The sequence below is a fragment of the Eulemur rufifrons genome, chromosome 19 (genome assembly GCF_041146395.1).
Source record: "Eulemur rufifrons isolate Redbay chromosome 19, OSU_ERuf_1, whole genome shotgun sequence".
Classification (NCBI taxonomy): Eukaryota; Metazoa; Chordata; class Mammalia; order Primates; family Lemuridae; genus Eulemur; species Eulemur rufifrons.
In genome coordinates this window covers 80,224,768-80,242,339 of record NC_091001.1, presented here as the reverse complement: position 1 = coordinate 80,242,339, position 17,572 = coordinate 80,224,768, and the positions used below count along the sequence as shown (strand labels likewise).

At 47.2% G+C, this 17,572-nt stretch overlaps 1 protein-coding gene across 1 annotated transcript in view; it reads left to right on the top strand.

Moving 5' to 3' along the window:
• Window positions 1–13,523, top strand: part of PRKCE (protein kinase C epsilon) — a 461,318-nt gene extending 447,795 nt beyond the window's left edge. Inside the window, exon 15 of the mRNA XM_069495289.1 lies at window positions 13,046–13,523. Within this exon, the coding sequence (XP_069351390.1) occupies window positions 13,046–13,192 (147 nt within the window). The 3' untranslated portion in view covers window positions 13,193–13,523. The remainder of the gene's footprint in view (window positions 1–13,045) is intronic.
• The last annotated feature ends 4,049 nt before the right edge of the window (window positions 13,524–17,572 follow it).

The window sequence follows — 17,572 nt, the reverse complement described above, 5'->3', positions numbered from 1 at the left end:
CCTTGACTTGCGGCTGTAGCCAGACTCCTTCCTCCTCCCCGCAGCAGCTGGCATCTCACCTAGTGTTTGGCAGCAACAGGATCCGCAGTCTTTCTGGGGAGCCCTGGTAGATTCAGACTACCTGGTGTGTGGGTGTTCCACCAAACTGAGAACATAGTCACCCCAAAATATGGCATTCCAGGGTTAAATACCCAGCCCGTATCACAGGCCATGACCTAAGGGGAAAGGCTGGACAGAGCTGGGTGCTGATCCCTGCTGTCACAATCTCTGAGACCCAGAGCATGTCACTGACTCTCTCCACTGGCTTCCTGTAAAATGAGGGAATTAAGTAATCCCTAAGATTTATTCCAGCCTCAGCCATGTCAACATGCGCCATGAGGGTGGGGATTTGCCGGGTGTTTTAATCAACTTTATTCCAATAAAATTTACATAGAATAAAATGCACCTATTTAAAGTGCACATTTTGATGCATTTTAAAAAGGTATCCACCCATGTAACCACCAGCACAAGGAATATATAGAACATCTACATCCTCCCCAAAAGTTCCCTGGTACCCTTAGCCCCAGGCAACCCTGTTCTGCTTTCTGTCACTGGAGATTAGACTTGTCTTTGCCAGAGTTTCGTGTAAATGGAGCCACATAACATGCACTTTTTTGTGTCTGGCTTCTTTCACTCAGCATCATGTTTTTGAGATTTGGGACTTAAATTTTTAACTTTTTATTATGGAAAATTTTGTACACATACAAAAGTAGAGAGAACTGTTTAATGAATCCTCGTGTGTCCCTCACCTAAGGTCAACAATTTGCAACGCATAATCTATCAAGGGACGGGCTCATATCTGTTTTGTTCACAGGTGTGTCCCCAGCAATTAGAACAATTGGCAGCACATAGTAGGTGTTCAATCTGTATTTGTGGCATGAATGAATGAATTCTGTAGATCTGGAATGTTCTTCCAGTTCCATCCTTAAATTATTTTCTTACTTTTTACGGCCCAAGATCAATTGCAGTATATCCTGGGAATTTGAGGTCATAAGACCCTGCATAAGGAAAGCTGAAATTATTGTTGAATGGTGAGAGAAGGAAGGTGACCTCATCTTGACTTGAGAGGCACATATTAGAATGTTTATATTTATAGTTCCTGTTTCAAAGCCAACAGGCAGCGCAATAACAAATGCTGGGCCAAGAGAACTCTATCTGGAACATTTTCATAAATAAGTTGGGGCGCGATTGGTGCGTGTAGGAACATGGACTTTGCCAGGACCAGATTGGAAAAGTTTCTTCCTTGGATACCAAAAATATCCCTAGAATAGCTAGACTCTAACAGCTGTTGACAATGACACTGCTTTGAAAAGTAGATGATAAATGAAAAAGGGCCCCCAGTTAGAAGCAGAGGGAGTCCAGGTTGCCACTGTTTGCCTGCCCGCTCCCGGCTGGGGACACAGCCACCAGATGCATCACCAGGCTTGGTCCTGCCGCCGCATGCCGTGCTATGTGGGGCCAGCTCACTTTAGAGCCTCACGAGCAAGCTCAGGCCCCAGGCGAGCCCTGGCAGGCAGGGTGCTGTCTCCTCCCAAGCTTCTGATTCCTGGAAATCCACATAGCATTTTCTGCATCATGTTCGGTCTCGGGCACCCTGAGGTGCCCCTTTAGTGGGTTGTAAAATCAATTTAATGAATCAGGTGCAAAAAAAAAAAAAAAAAAAAAGCTGATGGATAGGATAGGATAGGATAGAAACAACAGAATGGAATATAGCCTAGAACACCGAATGTGTCACATATAGTGGAAATAAAGTGTAGCTTGCTACATCTTTTCCTGGGGCTGGTGCACTAGGTTATAAATAAAACATATTTCTTACTGTTGGTCATAATACGAAATTTCAAAGGGCTGGGCCCCTCTTCAACCCTGGTATCTGAGAAATGACCCCAAAAGGCTTAGTGGGGAGGGTGGCCTCAGGCACCGTGAGGGGTGCCTGGCAGGATGCACTTGTTCATAACACAGCAGCCCCGCTATTGACAGAAACCACTGAACTGGTACCTTGTGCTGGGCACAGTGCTTTGTGCCTTTCACAGATGGCCGCATCGATGCCTCCCGGCAGTTCACAGTGGGAGGCAGGATGGCACACGCCAGGGACACGGGCCTTGGGGTCAGAGCAAGCTCAGTTCGAGTCCTCACCCCACCTCTCTCTGGGCCCGTGCGTACCTTGGGAAAGCTGTTGAACGCCTCCGAGCCTGTTTCCCCATCTTTGCAGTGGGGACACGGCTGCATGGCCTCCCCGTAGGGTGGGTGTGAGGTTACAGCAGTCAGGCATTTAAGGCACTTTGTGCAGTGACAGCACCTGGCAAAGTCTCCGTCTATGAGCTTTGTTATTTTTTTCCACCCGAGGCTGTCACAGGCACTGCCCTGGTGCTGGAACTACAAGGTAGGCGTCCATGTGGAGCTCCAGTCTAGTAGAGAAGCCAGGTCCTACCTGAGCCATCGTTTATCCCTCGTTACCAGAAGTACCAGGAAAGAGAAGGGGGAGGGGAGTGTCAAGGCGCAGGAGGGAACTAGCCTGGCTTTGGCAGTGGTTCCCCCAGAAAGGGACATTCCCTTTCCCACATGGCAGCACCAGACTGTTGTCTTTAGTAGCTTCAGGAATAGTTTCAGGGCCCGTTTGCAGCGTTTGGAAGGGAAACTAACCCTCCCACACTCTCATTTCTGCTCTTGGAGGGCTAGTGGGCTCCACTGCAGAGAGAAAGCCCATTGCTTTCTGCTGTCCCCTGGGGACTCTCAGGGTCTCTTCAGTTAGCCAGGAGCCTGCCAGCCTGCACTGAGCTGGGCACTGCTGGAAACAGACGCCCCAGGCTCTCCTCACCCCCAGCACTGCCAGCCTTGCCGGGAGCAGAGACTCTTGGGCCACGTAGAGACAGCTCCAGGCCATGTATAAACCCCAGACTGGATCTCCACAGGGCCAGCGTGCACTGTGTGGACAACGTGGACTCACTGTAATCGTGTGGCCCCAAGTGCCTCTTAGCTGGAATTTGTGCTTTATGTCTTTGTTACCAAATTTTAGAGTCAACTGGTGTCACAGCCAAAGCTGTGCATATGTGTGGGCCTGGTGGGCCTGGGAGGGTTTGAGGAACAGGAATAAGCACCACCCTTCAGAACTGCCCAGAAATGCCTCCCTCCCTAAAAAGAATGGAGAAATGATGTGTTTGGGGCCAATGCTTTGAGATCTCTGTCTTCACCTGCACTACTTAGATGACTCCTCTGGAAAGAGCCTTAGCTGCACAGTCTGCATCTGGGGGACTTTCTCAGCCACTTTCCTATGGGACACTCCAGCCTTCCCCACAGAGCACCATATGGTTGCCGAGGCCAGAGGGGATGTGCTGTGCTGGAGACCCCTGTGGTCCGAAAGACTGAAGCCGAAGGGGACATTTCAGATCCTGAAAATACTTCCCAGGGCTGGCTTCTCTATGTGGATTCCTCAGAGAGAGTTATTGTACCACTGAGAAAGTCAGGCTTTTTATAAGGGAAATGTTTAAATCAGTGGTTCTTAACTTAGCAGTGGAGTTACTACCCTCTTTGAGAAGCTGATACGGTACACTCTCCAGGAAAATCCAAGTATGTCTATACATGCAACACACTTGTTTGCAAGGTTCGTGGAGGCCCTGGAGTCATTCTCTGGGATGGGGTCAGCAAACTACAGCCCATGGGCCAAATCTGGCCTGCTACCTGTTTTCATGCAGCTCAAAAATAAGAATGGTTTCTTTCTTTCTTTTTTATTTTTAACATGGTTGAAGAATACCGTTTCATGACACATGAACATTATATGAAATTCTAACATCAGTATCCATAAAGAAAGTTTCACTGGAACCCAGCCACGGTCATTCATTTACATATTGTCCTTGCTGCTGTTGTGCTACCATGGCAGAATGGGGTGGCTATGACAGAGACCCCACAAAGCCTAGAGTATTTACTACGTGACCTTTCACAGAAAAATTTGACAACTCTTACTCTAGGGATGGGAACCCTGGTTAAGAAGCGTTGCTTTAAATTTTTTACTTTTGCTTAAGATGATGGAGCCATAGGATTTAGAGGTAGAAGCAGCTTTGAAAATTGCCTTGGAAAGCTCCTGCCTTTACAATGGCAGATGAGGAGCATGTTCCCCACTTCTGTGGGCGCAGGGTCCCCCAGGGAGTTGTGTCTTGCGCCCTCCTATCTTCTGTGGGTTTCTAGACTGGCACTGCCTTCCAAACCTTCCAGTAGTTGCCCTGAAGTTTTGTTTAAAGGCATCATAATAAGCATTGGAAGCTTGGTGGCAACTTCTTTATAACAAGGATACCTACCTGCCCCTATGATGGAGACCCCTGGGGGCTGTGGCTGTAGACCCCAGGTAACTCATAGACAAATTGTAGTCAGCTAAATGCCTTTGATCACTGAAGTATTTGCTGCGTGCAAGGAAGGAGGTTGGTGTTAGCAAATAACTGAAGTCGATTCTTTTTTCCTTTTTCTAAAGTAACTGTTCAAATGGAATTTGTAAAAATATTTATTTTTTATAGTTTAGCAAACAATATAGAGGAGGGAGAGGGGAAATAGTTGAATTCCATCAAACAACTGACTAGATAGAAATCAGCTGTGGTTGATTGTGCAGAATGCCCAGTGGTCGGAGGGGCTTTGGTCCATTGTAAGAAATGCATTTGTGCACACAGACTCCCTCAGGAGGAGCAAAGCAGCTCCCCCTCAGGAGTGCTTTATTGAATGGACCATTCGTTGTGTGGGAAAGGGGCACAATTGGCCTGTGCCTGAGGCCTGGGCGCCTTCTTGCTCTGCACACCAGCGACAGAGACAAAGGCCACCAGACTGCCAGGACCCTCTCCTTTGGACCTGGGAATGGCCAGAACGGAGTGGCTTTCCATTTTTAACTGCCATGAAGCTAATCATTTGTGCTTAAAGAACAAATGGGTCTTCATTTTCATCTCCCCTAAAATGTGTAAGCAAACACCTTTTAAACAGAATAGCGTAAAGGCCCCAAACTGGGGGACTGTGACACCCATTCAGCCAGGAGACCATTTTTTTAATTGAATTAGTTGGCAACATTTACAAAGTCAGTCAGTCTCTTACTTAATCTCTGGAGTGGGACCAGCATCGCAGGTGTCTAAAGCTTCCCCAGGTGATTCTAGTGGAGACCCAGGTGAATTCCATCTCAGGTTACTGAAAACTTTGCTGTGCCTGTTATTTGGTCATTTGGATATGAAGGGATAGAGGAGTGACACCAAACTAGAGGAGACAGCCCAATAGTCTCCCAGTATTTAGAAACAGGGAAAATGTGGATTTGGGATACTTTGAGACGGATGTTGTTACAGCAAGTCTCTGGGAGTTTTTAATGAGATGATAGTTTATGGACATTTAGGGGGAAAATGGTAATCACTTAGAGCCAGTTAACTTCATTTCTAGCAGGGAAATGCTGCAGGTATTTTATATCTTTATTCCAGCAAAGCAATGGAAAGAATCTCTGATATCATCCTCACAAGCAAGATGAAAAAAGTGACCGTGGCTGGTTAATTCTCAGTGATAATATCCCCAGAGAGTACTGGGTGGGATCCCTTGTCCCCTTTGCGAGAGGGCCGTTGTAGAGGCAGGTCAGAGGGCTCTGGGCCTGACCCTGTCCTAACCAATATTTTTGTACATGTCTTAATAGAGAAATTGGAGGCATGTCAATCAAATTTTAGGATGACATAAGGCTGAAGAATATAGCAGATAAGATGGAGGACAGAACGCAAATGACATTTACATCCTATTTTAGAGTTTACCAGGGCTTTACCTATATGATCTTATAACCCTCAGAAAGCCAGGTGTACTCATTCTCCCCACTTCCTGGATGAATACACTGAGATCTAGAGAGGTAAGTTATAGAGTCATTATGGTGATCTTGACAGCTAGAAATAGGTCCCAAAGTAAGAAGAAATCAAGGTTAAGTGTAAAGGATTACTTTTAGATTGAAACAATCAATTTCTGAAAAATAAGATTGGGGTTTGTATGGGTATCCCAGGGCTGCTGTAGCAGAGTACCACAGCCCGGGTGACTTAGAGGACAGAAATGTGTGTCTCACAGTTTGGGCGGCTAGAAGGCTGACATCAAGGTGTCAGCAGAGCCGTGCTGCCTCTGAAACCTGTAGGGGAGGGTCCCTCCTGGCCGCCTTGAGCTGCTGATGGCCCAGCCATTTGCTGGCCTAGGGCAGCACAGCGCCAGTCTCCTCACGTGGTCTTCCCTGTGTATGTCTGTCTGTTCAGTCTCCCCTTCTTATCAGGACCCCAGTCCTATTGGATGAGGGCCCACCCTAATGATCTCATCTTACTTTGATCACATCTGCAAAGACCTTATTTCCAAGTGACGTCACATTCTGAAGTACAGGAGTGTAGAAGAACTTCACATAGCTTTTTGGGGAGACACAATTCAACCCATGACAGGGTTAAATTGGATCAACACCATTAAGCTAGCATCAATGTTTTATTAATAGCTACTTAAGAAATGATAAAACACTGATACTATCTTAGACAAACGACAGTTTAAGTGCTCCCAGCACGTTGAGGGTAACACCACTACACTTAGCATTGCTGAGACCACAGAGTCAGGAATCCAGCAGTCGGCTCCCTCGGCTTCCAGGAAGAACATAGTTGAAAAAACAACAGGGTGCTACCAAGAGCTCCTGGCAAGATGGGTGCTGTAGAAAGTTCCACAGGCAGCCCAGTGCCAGGCAAGCTCTCTGTAGGTTTTGCCCTATTTTCTATAAAGAAAACCCAAAACTATGAACAATTCTTGGTTAACAAAATTGTAAAGGGGGAGAAGGGTGAAGGATTGTGTTCAGAGATGTTTTTAACTTGAGAGTTAAATTCTGTTTCAACCCTCTTTTTGGCCAGTCAAGGCACTCACAGTGATACTTTCCTTATTCCGTTTAACTTCACACGTCAGTGTGTATAGAAACACATACACATACGCTCTGTTAATTAGGATGTGTGGGTATAATGAATATGTGTATCTATTAATATGTAAAAGTCTAGTTAATATTGAGACAGCATTCTAATTATTTAAATTCTTTTTCTTTTAGAATATTATTTAAAAGAGAAAAGTGGAGCTTACATAAGAATATTGACATTTCAAAGCTAGGAGGGATTTGGGGGTTGACTGTTACAGTGTGTAAAATTATTTCTAGCAAATGAACATTGTCTGCTGTGTCTCCTGCCTTGTAGGTAGAGGGCGATGAGAAGGGAACGTGACACACACACGATATCAGAAGGGACCACATGCATGAACCAGGAGCTGGGAGGGTGAGGTAGGATGAGGCTGGTGTCAGGGGAGATGTAAGGGGGAGTCAGAGCATGACACGTGACATAGAAGGCAGTGGCATGTTGGAGACCATGCTGAGACATCATGTCCCCTAGTTCTGGGCACACCCGTGAGGCAGAGGCCCCCTGGCTTGGGATCACTCTGCTACTTATGCTCTTGCTGTCACGCCAGGCAGAGTTGAGGAGGAAGGCAGGGACCAGTGAGGTGGCCACATAAAAGCCAGCCCCAGGCTCTGGCCTGTAAGATGAGGGAATTTTCTCAGTGCTGAAGGACGAAGTCATCTGATCTGGTGGTCAGAGGACGACAGAAGCAGCAATCGCTGGCTGCTGCAGAAGCTTGTGTTTACGACTGCAATATGGGGAGGGCTGTGAGAGGTTCTGCCGGCCAGACAGGACACAGGCATCCTGAGCCTCCAGCCCGCCTGCCCATCTCCGTGCGGGCCCAGCCGCTGCGCCTCCAGGCCTCGGCACAGGTCTGATTTATAAGGTGGCCCGGTGGCCTTGCTTCTCAGATGCAGTCTCTCAGAGGAATCTGGGGTGGCCTGAGACTGTTTCCTTTAGCTCTACCTCCCTCTGCCACTGCAGACACCAGAAATGTGTCCTTCCCCCAAATGTCAGCCCCAGGTCTCTCAAATCCAAGACCTTGTTTCTGAAGAGAGGCTGAAGGGCATAGGAATGCTGTTTTCCCCTGACACCAACCACAAGGGTCGGGGACATACCTACCAAGTCTTCAGATACATCTGTCTTGATGGAATGTTCCCTAACCCCAGTTGAACCTGTTTCTGCTTCTATCTCGTATCAGCAATTAGAGAACTCTGGTGCCCCAAGTGCTGGAAGAAGAAACCCCGTGGGGCCTGGCGATGATCCGGGTTGCCTTGCTCCAGGCCCTGCATGAATCAGACCTCAACCTTCTCCCTCCTCTCTGCCTCCACTTCCCCAAATGATAAAAACCCTCTAGCAGGAGAGCGGCCCCTGGCCCTGAACCCAAATCACTTTACTGGCTCTAGATAAAGTAGCAGCAGGAGAGGTATATTTATTAATTTTTTCTAGCAGATGTCTATTGAGTGCTCAGTATGTGCCAGGCATTGCACTAGGCTGGGGATAGAATGAGTCCAGCCCTGTCCCAGCCTGCAAGGAGCTACAGGTTAGCTGAAAAGACAAGGCTGCTCAGTGTAGTAAGTGCTGTGATAAGTTAGGAGAGATGGTGGGGGCACCCTCAAGCCAGTCTAGGGGGGACAAGGAGGGCTTCCTGAAGGAAGGGCATTTACATTGAGGTAGGGAAATTGAGTAGACACAGGGCAGAAGGCAAGAAGGGGAGAGGGTGTTCCAGGCAGAGGGCATCTGTGCAAAGGCCTCTGGGATGAAGCAGGTGAGTCTGGAGAACCTCGTGTTTCTGCAGCACCAGGGAGATGAAGCTGGGGCAGTAGGCAAGGACAGGATCTTGCCAGCCTTAGAAGAAGTATATCCCTAAAGCAGTGGGGGGCCATGGAGGAATCTCAGTTACTGGAGAAAAGCAGGGTGCTCAGGCAGGCCCTGGCGCAGCACTAGTTTGGGATCTGGAGAAATATGAAAAAGGGTAAGACTCAGTCCCAACTTCTAGAAGCTCATCAGTGGCAGATCACATGGACTGTGTTGATTAACAGCCAAGCTGTACATGATGCCCATACCTGAGTACACGCTCACGTGAGTGCGAAGATTCTGTGGCAGGGTAGGAGCTCACGTCTATTGGGTACTTGCTATGTGCCAGGGTCTGCAGCAAGGCACCTGACGTCACACCTCACTCAGTCCTCAAAGGAACCTGTAGGGTGCCTATTGCCACCGCATTTTACAGATGAAAAACCCAAAGCTCAAAGAGGTTAACTTCACAGTGTCATATAAACAGAAAAGGATCATACCAGGATGCGAGGTCAGCCAGTGCTGTTTCTCCTACCCTGTGCAGCCTTCCCTAAGTGTGGGCCACAGGTTATAGGAAAGGCCTCCCGGGGGAGGTAAGGTCTGCAGGGTTAGAGTGTTGTTTCGTGTGTCCCAGTGTCATCTCTCCGGCTGTGCAGAGTGGGCTGGGAGTCTGGCATTTAGGGATTAGGGGAGGCATGTGGATGATGGGGATCAGGATAAACAAGTGTCTGAGAGTTTGCCGCTCGGAACCCTGGAGTCGAGCCTTGTGCTTGTTCTGAGGGAGGTAGCAGCTTTCCAAAGAATGAAGTCAGTAAGTAAAAAATATAATCTGCAGTCCTTTCCAAACCTGTGGGTGCTGTACTGCCTACATGTCATTAATAGGGGATAGGTTTTCCCAGAGATATTTGCTTTGGAGAATCTCCCAAGCCTCTAATGTTAATAGTCAGGAATTGCACATAGTGGGGATGTTGGTTATTTGAACTGGAAATGAGTAACTGACATGCACCTAAAATGTCTCCAAGAAAAACAGCAGGAGCCAAGTTGTGTAGGGATGTGAGTAAACCAGGTCTGGAGAGCACGAAGAATGGCATGTTCTCTCAAATGCCACACGTGAGTCCGGGACCCCTGAGAATCCTGGAGCTGAGCTCGGTGGGCAGTGGCTCTCCAAGCTAGCCTGCCATGGAGCTAGAGGTCCTCTGGGAACGACATCCCTAGTTGTACTGACTGAGCCTGGGTCCCTGGTACACAAACAGCAAGTTGTGAAATTCAGACATCCCATAGCGTGTAGCTTTTCATTACTATGCCCAGCCGACCTCAGGAAATGAAACCAGTTTCTGCGCCTAATAGACACTAATGACCAACAGGTGAAACACAAACAATTAGGTAAACAGGGAGCCAAAGCCAGGGAGTTTATGGGTTTTCCGAGGTTCTTTATACGTGTGCTCCCTTGTTAGCAACTAGTTGAGAGGCAGCTGGGAAGAAGGTGTCCCTGTCCCTTAGAATACCACAGACCTGGGCATGGCCCATTCTTAGTTGTGGCACTGATGAGGTTTTCCTCCTCTCTTTCTGGACTCTCTTCCTCACCCTGCTGCCACCCCTCCTGCTCCAGCGCTGGTGTGGCTGCCTCCCGTGGCTGTTCCTCCCGTGGGAACAGCTGCCTTCCCACCCCAATCCTTCCCTCTGGCCTCATTTCACCAGCACGCAGGGCCTGTACTCTGTGGCTCTCCTCAGTCAGTGACTCTATCCCTCCTTCGATAGGGATCTTCAGAAGAGACGGCACCACACCCTTTCCCCAGGCACCACCCGCCAGCGTCCAGTGTGCCAATGTGCGTCACTGTGGGGATGGTCTTTGTTCCTCTCTCAAGTCCCTCTCCAAGCAGGACCCTCCTTTTCCTCTTCCTCTGTACACACTGGAGAAGGGGAACAGAGAGTCCTCCTGCCCTGGGCAGTCGTCCTGGCAGAGGTGACCTCTTCTGAGCTGTCCCATCTCAAGGGGCAATACAGGTGTCCTTCAGCTGCAGGTTCTATTTCTGGAGATCTTTTGGGTTTTCTGTGTCTCCCGTCTGTCCTCCTTCCAAGGTCTTTGAGACCTACTGAACTGTGCAGCTCAAGCCCAGAGAGAAGACACCAAGCAGGACTGGTAGTGCTAAAAGATGGTAAAAATTAGTTCATCCTCGTTCCATGCCGTTTGTGATTTTGATCTCAATCTGGGGCCATTTGAAAACAGAACCCTTGTACAGCTCACCTGGCCCCCCTTCCCCGCTATCTCCCCAACCCACAGCCCTCTCTCACCGTGCTTGCCCACTAGAAGGTCTTTCTGGCTTTATTTTAGCCTAGGGGCTTTACCTAAATGTCTCCTGGTTGAACTTCACCCTTGCTATGTCTTCCCATTTCCCCACTGTCCAGATTTCCAGAACTTCCACCTTGTGGGAGGCACCACGCTGAGACCCGATTTGCGTTCTGGCTCTGCCCTTACTTAGTTGTGTGACTGAGCAAGTCACCAAATGTCTTTGAGTCACAGGTTCCTCATCGTAAAATGAGGATTATAACAACTGCCTTTGCAAGATCAAATGAGCAAATGAATGTGGAAATGCTTTGTAAACTGTAAAGCAACACTTCCCAACTCATGTTCTACAGAACTCTGCTCTCTGCAGAGGTTTTAATAAACTATTCAGGAAAAAAGAAAAAGAAAGAAAAGTCTTATGTCAAGTTTGAGGAAGGCTAGCCTAAACAAAGAGAACTAGGTTTCCTTACTCTAGAATATCTCAGACTTTAATTTGCCAGCATGCATGGCAAATTTCCAAGAGCAGAGTACAAAATACAGCTTTGTCTCTGAACCACTTTCTTCATGGACTACTTATTAACATCTTTTAGGTGACTGGTTTCCACGGGGTATAGCATATGTTAATATTATTTCTCCTACAAATAACAATGCTAATGTTTCCACAAGATTTAGTCCACCATCCAGGTCAGTAATCCTGGGTAATACCAGTTAATCAGTGTCTGAAAGAGTATTGCTGGAGTGTCTTCAGTCTGCCTGGCATTGTGGCTTTGTACTGGGGGGGAGAGAGGACCCACAGCTGAAGGCCTCTGCCATTGGACTCCAGCCTTGCCTCCCAACACCCCCTACGCTGGACTCTCCCCAGCAGCTTGGCCAACCCATTGTCCGATGTTTACATCTTTTGTGCTCCTGCTCCCTGCCTTTGTTCTGTCTTTCTCCCTGCCAAGCTGCCTTCCTCCCGTCTCTACCAACACAATTGTGACCCATTCTTCAAGTCTTAGCCCAAGCTCTGACTTCTCCATGGAAGTTTTTCTAACTAATGCCATGTGTTCCAGGGAGGAATACTGACTCCCCAACTCAACACTAAGCCCCAAATGGCAGAGAGCATTATTTATACTTCCTGATTTTCTCCCCAATCCAGGATTTGCTTGTGGATTGATTGATTTCTGCCCTCTAACCCCCTAGAAACCATATGCCACACAGTTGAACTTGGGAACTTGAACCTCCAACTGGATGTAGGTCCTTCTGAGCTGGGGAATCGGTAGTGAATTTGTTCACTTCATTCAATAGACACTTATTGCAGGGGAACTGCTGGGAACCCAAGGTTGAATACGACAAGGTCCCTGCCTTTAAGGAGCTCTTGGTCTAGGCAAGAGCATAAACACATCACGGCAAGTCAGTATGTGGAGTGGAATAATAGAAAAAATGTGGGAGCACAAAAGAGGGTTCATGGTGAGTGCAGGTGGGGGTTGAGGCAGGCTTCCCAGAAGATGGTCCTGCCCTACTACCCATCCTCCCGCTTGTAGAGAGGACCCCATAGGGAGCAGACATGGCAGGGTCATGGGGGTCTGCCTCTAGGGGAAGAAGACCACAGGAGACTTTAGGGGAGGAGGATTCAAATTTGTTCCCTGGGTCCCAGGGAGGGAGGTCTCAGTGAAGCCAGAAGGCTACAGCAGTCGCTGGAAGGGGGTGTGAGATGGGAGCTTTGCACCCCACTCTCCCCAGACACGCACGTGTGCAGACACACCCCCAACACAACACATGCACACACACACAGTCTGTTGGAATCCCACTTCCCTGCTTTTCCATCATATCCTCTCACCTGTTCTTCCTTCTCACCTTGACTCATTCTTCCTGTCCTCTTCTGTCACCTCCTGGTCCTGGGGCCATCCATCGTGACCTCATTGGAACAGCCCCATGTCTGCTGTCAGTAGCTAGAGGCCCACTTCGGCCACAGGCTGGTCAGCGCAATGCCCACTCCCCGTGGGGGGCCCTCAGGAGGGAGGTCAGCCTCAACTCAGTGCTTTCTCTTTTCTTCCCACAGAAAACCAAAAGAGATGTCAATAATTTTGACCAAGACTTTACCCGGGAAGAGCCAGTCCTTACGCTTGTGGACGAAGCGATTGTGAAGCAGATCAACCAGGAGGAATTCAAAGGCTTCTCCTACTTTGGTGAAGACCTGATGCCCTGAAGCCACTCCAGGTGGAGTTTGCTGATGCTGCAAGAAGGGGTGTCGAGAACATTCCTGTGTTCCAGAGGCTCAGAAAGTCTTGAACTACTCCTCCTCCTCCCTGGAGCCCAGTCCCACGTCCAGTCTCTATTTATTACATTCCCTCACCCCAGGCCACCTCCTCCCTCACCCACCTGGTGACCAGAAGGCGCTCTTGGTTCTTGTCTCACCAGTAACGCAGCAGTTAGCTGCACACGCTGCCGTATTCCGACCGTTGGCAAGCCCAGTTCCACTCCGCAGGGGCTCCTGGCAGTGAAGCAACGTCAGTTCTTGTACCACTAGGAAAGAAAAAGAAAGCAAACGAGAAGACTCTGGCTCTGCCATGGGACATAGAATCCTGACCCCCCTCGCTTGTCATCCCTCCTGCGCCCTGGCTTGCCACCCTGCCCTTCCGTCCAGAAGAGACGGGTGCTGCTTCTGTGAGGGTCGGCACCCTCGGGCACGCCCTACGAGGGAGGGAGACGGAGATGCACGGTTGGCTTAGCTGTTGGTTTGTTCTGGAATGGCTGACTCTTGCCTGCTCTGGTTTTAGCTGTTGAGCATGCCAAAGTCATGTAAGTCTGTATCTTGTGGGGAAAAAAAAATCACTCTTTGTGGAAAAGAAATTTGATTTTGAACTCTATTAACATTTGAAAAATAGATTCTCAAATTTGCTTTCTAATTGGCCAAAAGACGTCAATTCCAATCTGAATACAGGTAGATATTAAAGGGCTAATATATAATGAGAAACCAGTTGTTCCAGGTTTATGCTATCAGTGCTTTTGTGGCACGTGGGGGCTGTGTGACCTGAGAGAAAAGGAAACAAGTACTAATCCCCATTATTGCAGTTCTCTCGAACACCAAGGCCACACGGCAGTGGCCAAGACCCTGGGGTTCTAGCAAAACTTGGCTCCCAAATTCTCTAAGTTCCTAGCATAAACACTATTTATTTTCTGCAGCAGTGTGTTATGTTTTGCGCACTTCTACAAAATGGTAGTACTACTGTGTTGTGGTTTTTAAAGATTAAACATGTAAAGTTACGTATGAAATATCTGCTTTTGGAATAAACAGAATGAGGCTACACATGGGTTACGCAAAAGTATCAGGAGACTGCAAAGCAACTCCTTTGAAAACTGACAATGTGCAAGCTACACTCAGAGGTTTGTTTTTGTGTGACATGCAATGGCAACTCATGTGGACACTATTTAACAGCTGTGATGTTATCTCCTGTAGATATGCTAACAGTGTTACATTCTTTCATTTCCAAGGGTTCTCTGTGGCTTTGTGTATATGTTTCCTGGAGGTCATTTGATTACCTATTTCACTGAACTGATTTAGCAGGGAATGGAATCCATTCCAACTATTGCACGTGGATTTCCCAGCTGCCCCTAAATATATATACTTGTGAGTGGCAAAGTGGCACTAATGAAGCTTTTTGCCTTTTGTACATTTGAGATTTTTGTATATAGTGTTTGCTGCAAGGCCTGTGGAATTAATTCATTGAATATAGAGGTATCAACTGCTGCATGTTCAGGCATATTATAAAACTTTAGTCTATGAAAGAATAATTATAATAATGTCTAGGTGCAATACTCTGTAAGCGTATTGGTTCAAGTTACCGAGAGATAGGTGTGTTCCTTTTGGGGGGAGGGAGGGAGAGCGGGTTCTTTGTATTGTTTATTTCATTTTGGTTTATTTTAAAAGATGTAAACATATATTAAGCTATATTAAATCTCACATATACTTCTCCTGTGCTCTATTATTGCCTGATAGAGATGGGGAGAAACAGGAACGTTTGTGATGTAGTTTCACAGCTTGGACAGTGACGATCTCGAGCCCACGGAGAGTTCGTGTCCATATTTGCATCTGGCTGGTCATAGCCTTTGTTACTAATGATGACATTCAGTTCTCTTTTGTTTTTATTTTTTAAAAACTCAGGTGTAATTATTATATGTTCTTATGACAACTGCAAATATTAAATATTATGCTACATCAATTCATGTGTTTGGCATACCAGTGAAGTGATGAAGAACATTAGATTAATTTAATTTATCTTCGGTAACTTGACATGCTGGGGAGAAACTTCTTCTGGAGTTGAGTACAAGCACAGAAACATCTTCACGGTGGCATCATCTCATTTTTTTTAGGAAGACATGACAATACTGCCCATCATACTCACGTGTAACTACTGCTCTATCTTTCTTCTGCTTCCATCACCATTATGAACTCTGGACGACCAAGCAAGTTCTAAGTGCAATGCCAAATGGCCTTGGCCCAGGGCTTGGTAGTGTTCACATGGCAGCGAGGGTTGGGCCCTTCCTACAGAACAACTGGCAATGTTGCTGGGAAGTAACATACTACATTCCACCCGGCAGCTCTAGGCAGGCGGCCAGCCAGATCCAGAGAGTACCCCCTGCACACCCGAAGCCAGGCTGGCTGGGATGCCTCTGGCTGATGAAGTTCTCAGGCAGGCAGATTTAAATCCAGCGTAGGTCTGTAGAAAAAGACTAGTGTGTTCCTCGAGAAATCATTGTTTCATTTTCATTTTCACAAGAGTTTGGAAGCAGACACACTGTTACACTTCTGCCAGTTCTTTCTACTCTTTCCAACACCCACCCCCTTCTCTCTCTCTCTTTTTCTCACTCAAAAAAAAAAAAAAAGAGTGCAAAAAAAATGCCAAAAAAATATATGAAGGATAGCTGTTCTCCTGTGTTCTCTCAGTATGGACCTTGTGAAATGGAAACATAATTTTTTTTCCTCCAAAGGTGAAAAAAAATGCATTCTTGCTTTAAAAATAAAAAAAGGAAGACTAAAAAAATTACCTCTTTTTAAATTATGTGCAAAATAATTCTGGCTATAAAGTGTATTCAATTTTAGGGATTTTTTTTTTTGTATTGTGATGCTTTATTTGTACATTTTTTTCCTTTCTGGATGTAATTTTAATCTCTTGCCATTCATTAGTGTTATTTCGTTGTAAACATTATTGTGCCAAATGTACTGTATTCAAAAGGATGTGAATGTGTATTGTTTCAGAACCTAATAAATACAATGACATTAAGTCTTATTTCTCAGTCCCCATAAGGATTTTTATCTGCTTTGCAAGAGGCAAAGTGGCACTAATGAAGCTTTTTGCCTTTTGTACATTAGAGATTCCAAAATTCCAAAACCTGGATGTGGTTCTAGCTTCCTCCTCTGAAGATGCACAGAGGCTTCCAATGACCGTGTCTGCCTACTCCTCTCGCCCACCCCTGCCCGCCTCTCTGCTGCTGGTGCTGCCAGATGGGACACTGGGGACTTGTACACATCGGACGTGGCTCTCCAAGGACGTGGTCTGTCTGCCTTGGGGTGCTCGGCGCTGGCCGAGAAAGCAGAGTGCACTTGTTATTTTTATCTTTCCAGAGAAGCAAGTGCTGGACCTCCTTGCAACCAACACCCATTCAAGCCTTTTTGGCACTCAGTTTCTGGCCTGCTGCTCAGAACTTCAGGAATTAGGGGCCAGGAAGCTTCTCCTCGCCTGGGAGCTCTTTGCAGGCTGGCTGGAACTGGGGCTGGCCAGCAGGGCTCCATGCTTAGCTCGGGCCCACCTCCTTGGCTCAGCCGATGTCTGCTGCCATCCTGGTGACCCCTGGGCTCTTGGGTCTGGGGCTCTTTTTCTGTCATTCCACTCCTGCTGCCCTGGTTCTGCAAGGCGGTGCCTCTTCTTTCTTCAACACAGATTTTTTAAGAATGTTTGAAACTCACAAGTACACTCTCGAATACACCAGAAATTTCAATTGACCAAAACTCCTTGCTCCCTAAAATTATGGAAATGATTGCAGCTTTACTATTTGTCATCCTAAGATAAGGGGATGGCCTAACTTGTCACTCTTTCAGCCTACAAAGTCACTTCTTAAGTCCTCCAAGGCTTTGGTATATCAACCAGAAAGGCCTCTCCCTGCACAGTGTTCCCCCTCTCAGCAACATCAACTGCCTCCCTGAAGAGTAAGCATGAATTTCCAGATCCACCCCAAGAAAGCTGTGTTTATCACACATTATTCTCTCCGATTCAGGCAGCTCTTTCTAGGTAAGTGACCACCCAAGGAGAAGCAAGCTTCCTACTGGCTTGTCTATCTTTTCATGAATTTAAACAAAACTTAGAAGACACGTTAAATTCATAGAAGCAGAGGATCGAACGGAGGTTGCCAGGGGCTGGGGATGGGGAGTTAGTCATGGGGTACAGAGTTCCCGTTAGGCCAAGTTCTGGAGGTCAGTTGTACAGCATGGTGACTATGGTTAATAAGCATTGTGGATTTGAAAATTGCTAAGAGAGACGAGCTTAAATGTTTTCACCACAAAAAAAGTATGGGAGGTGATGGACATGTC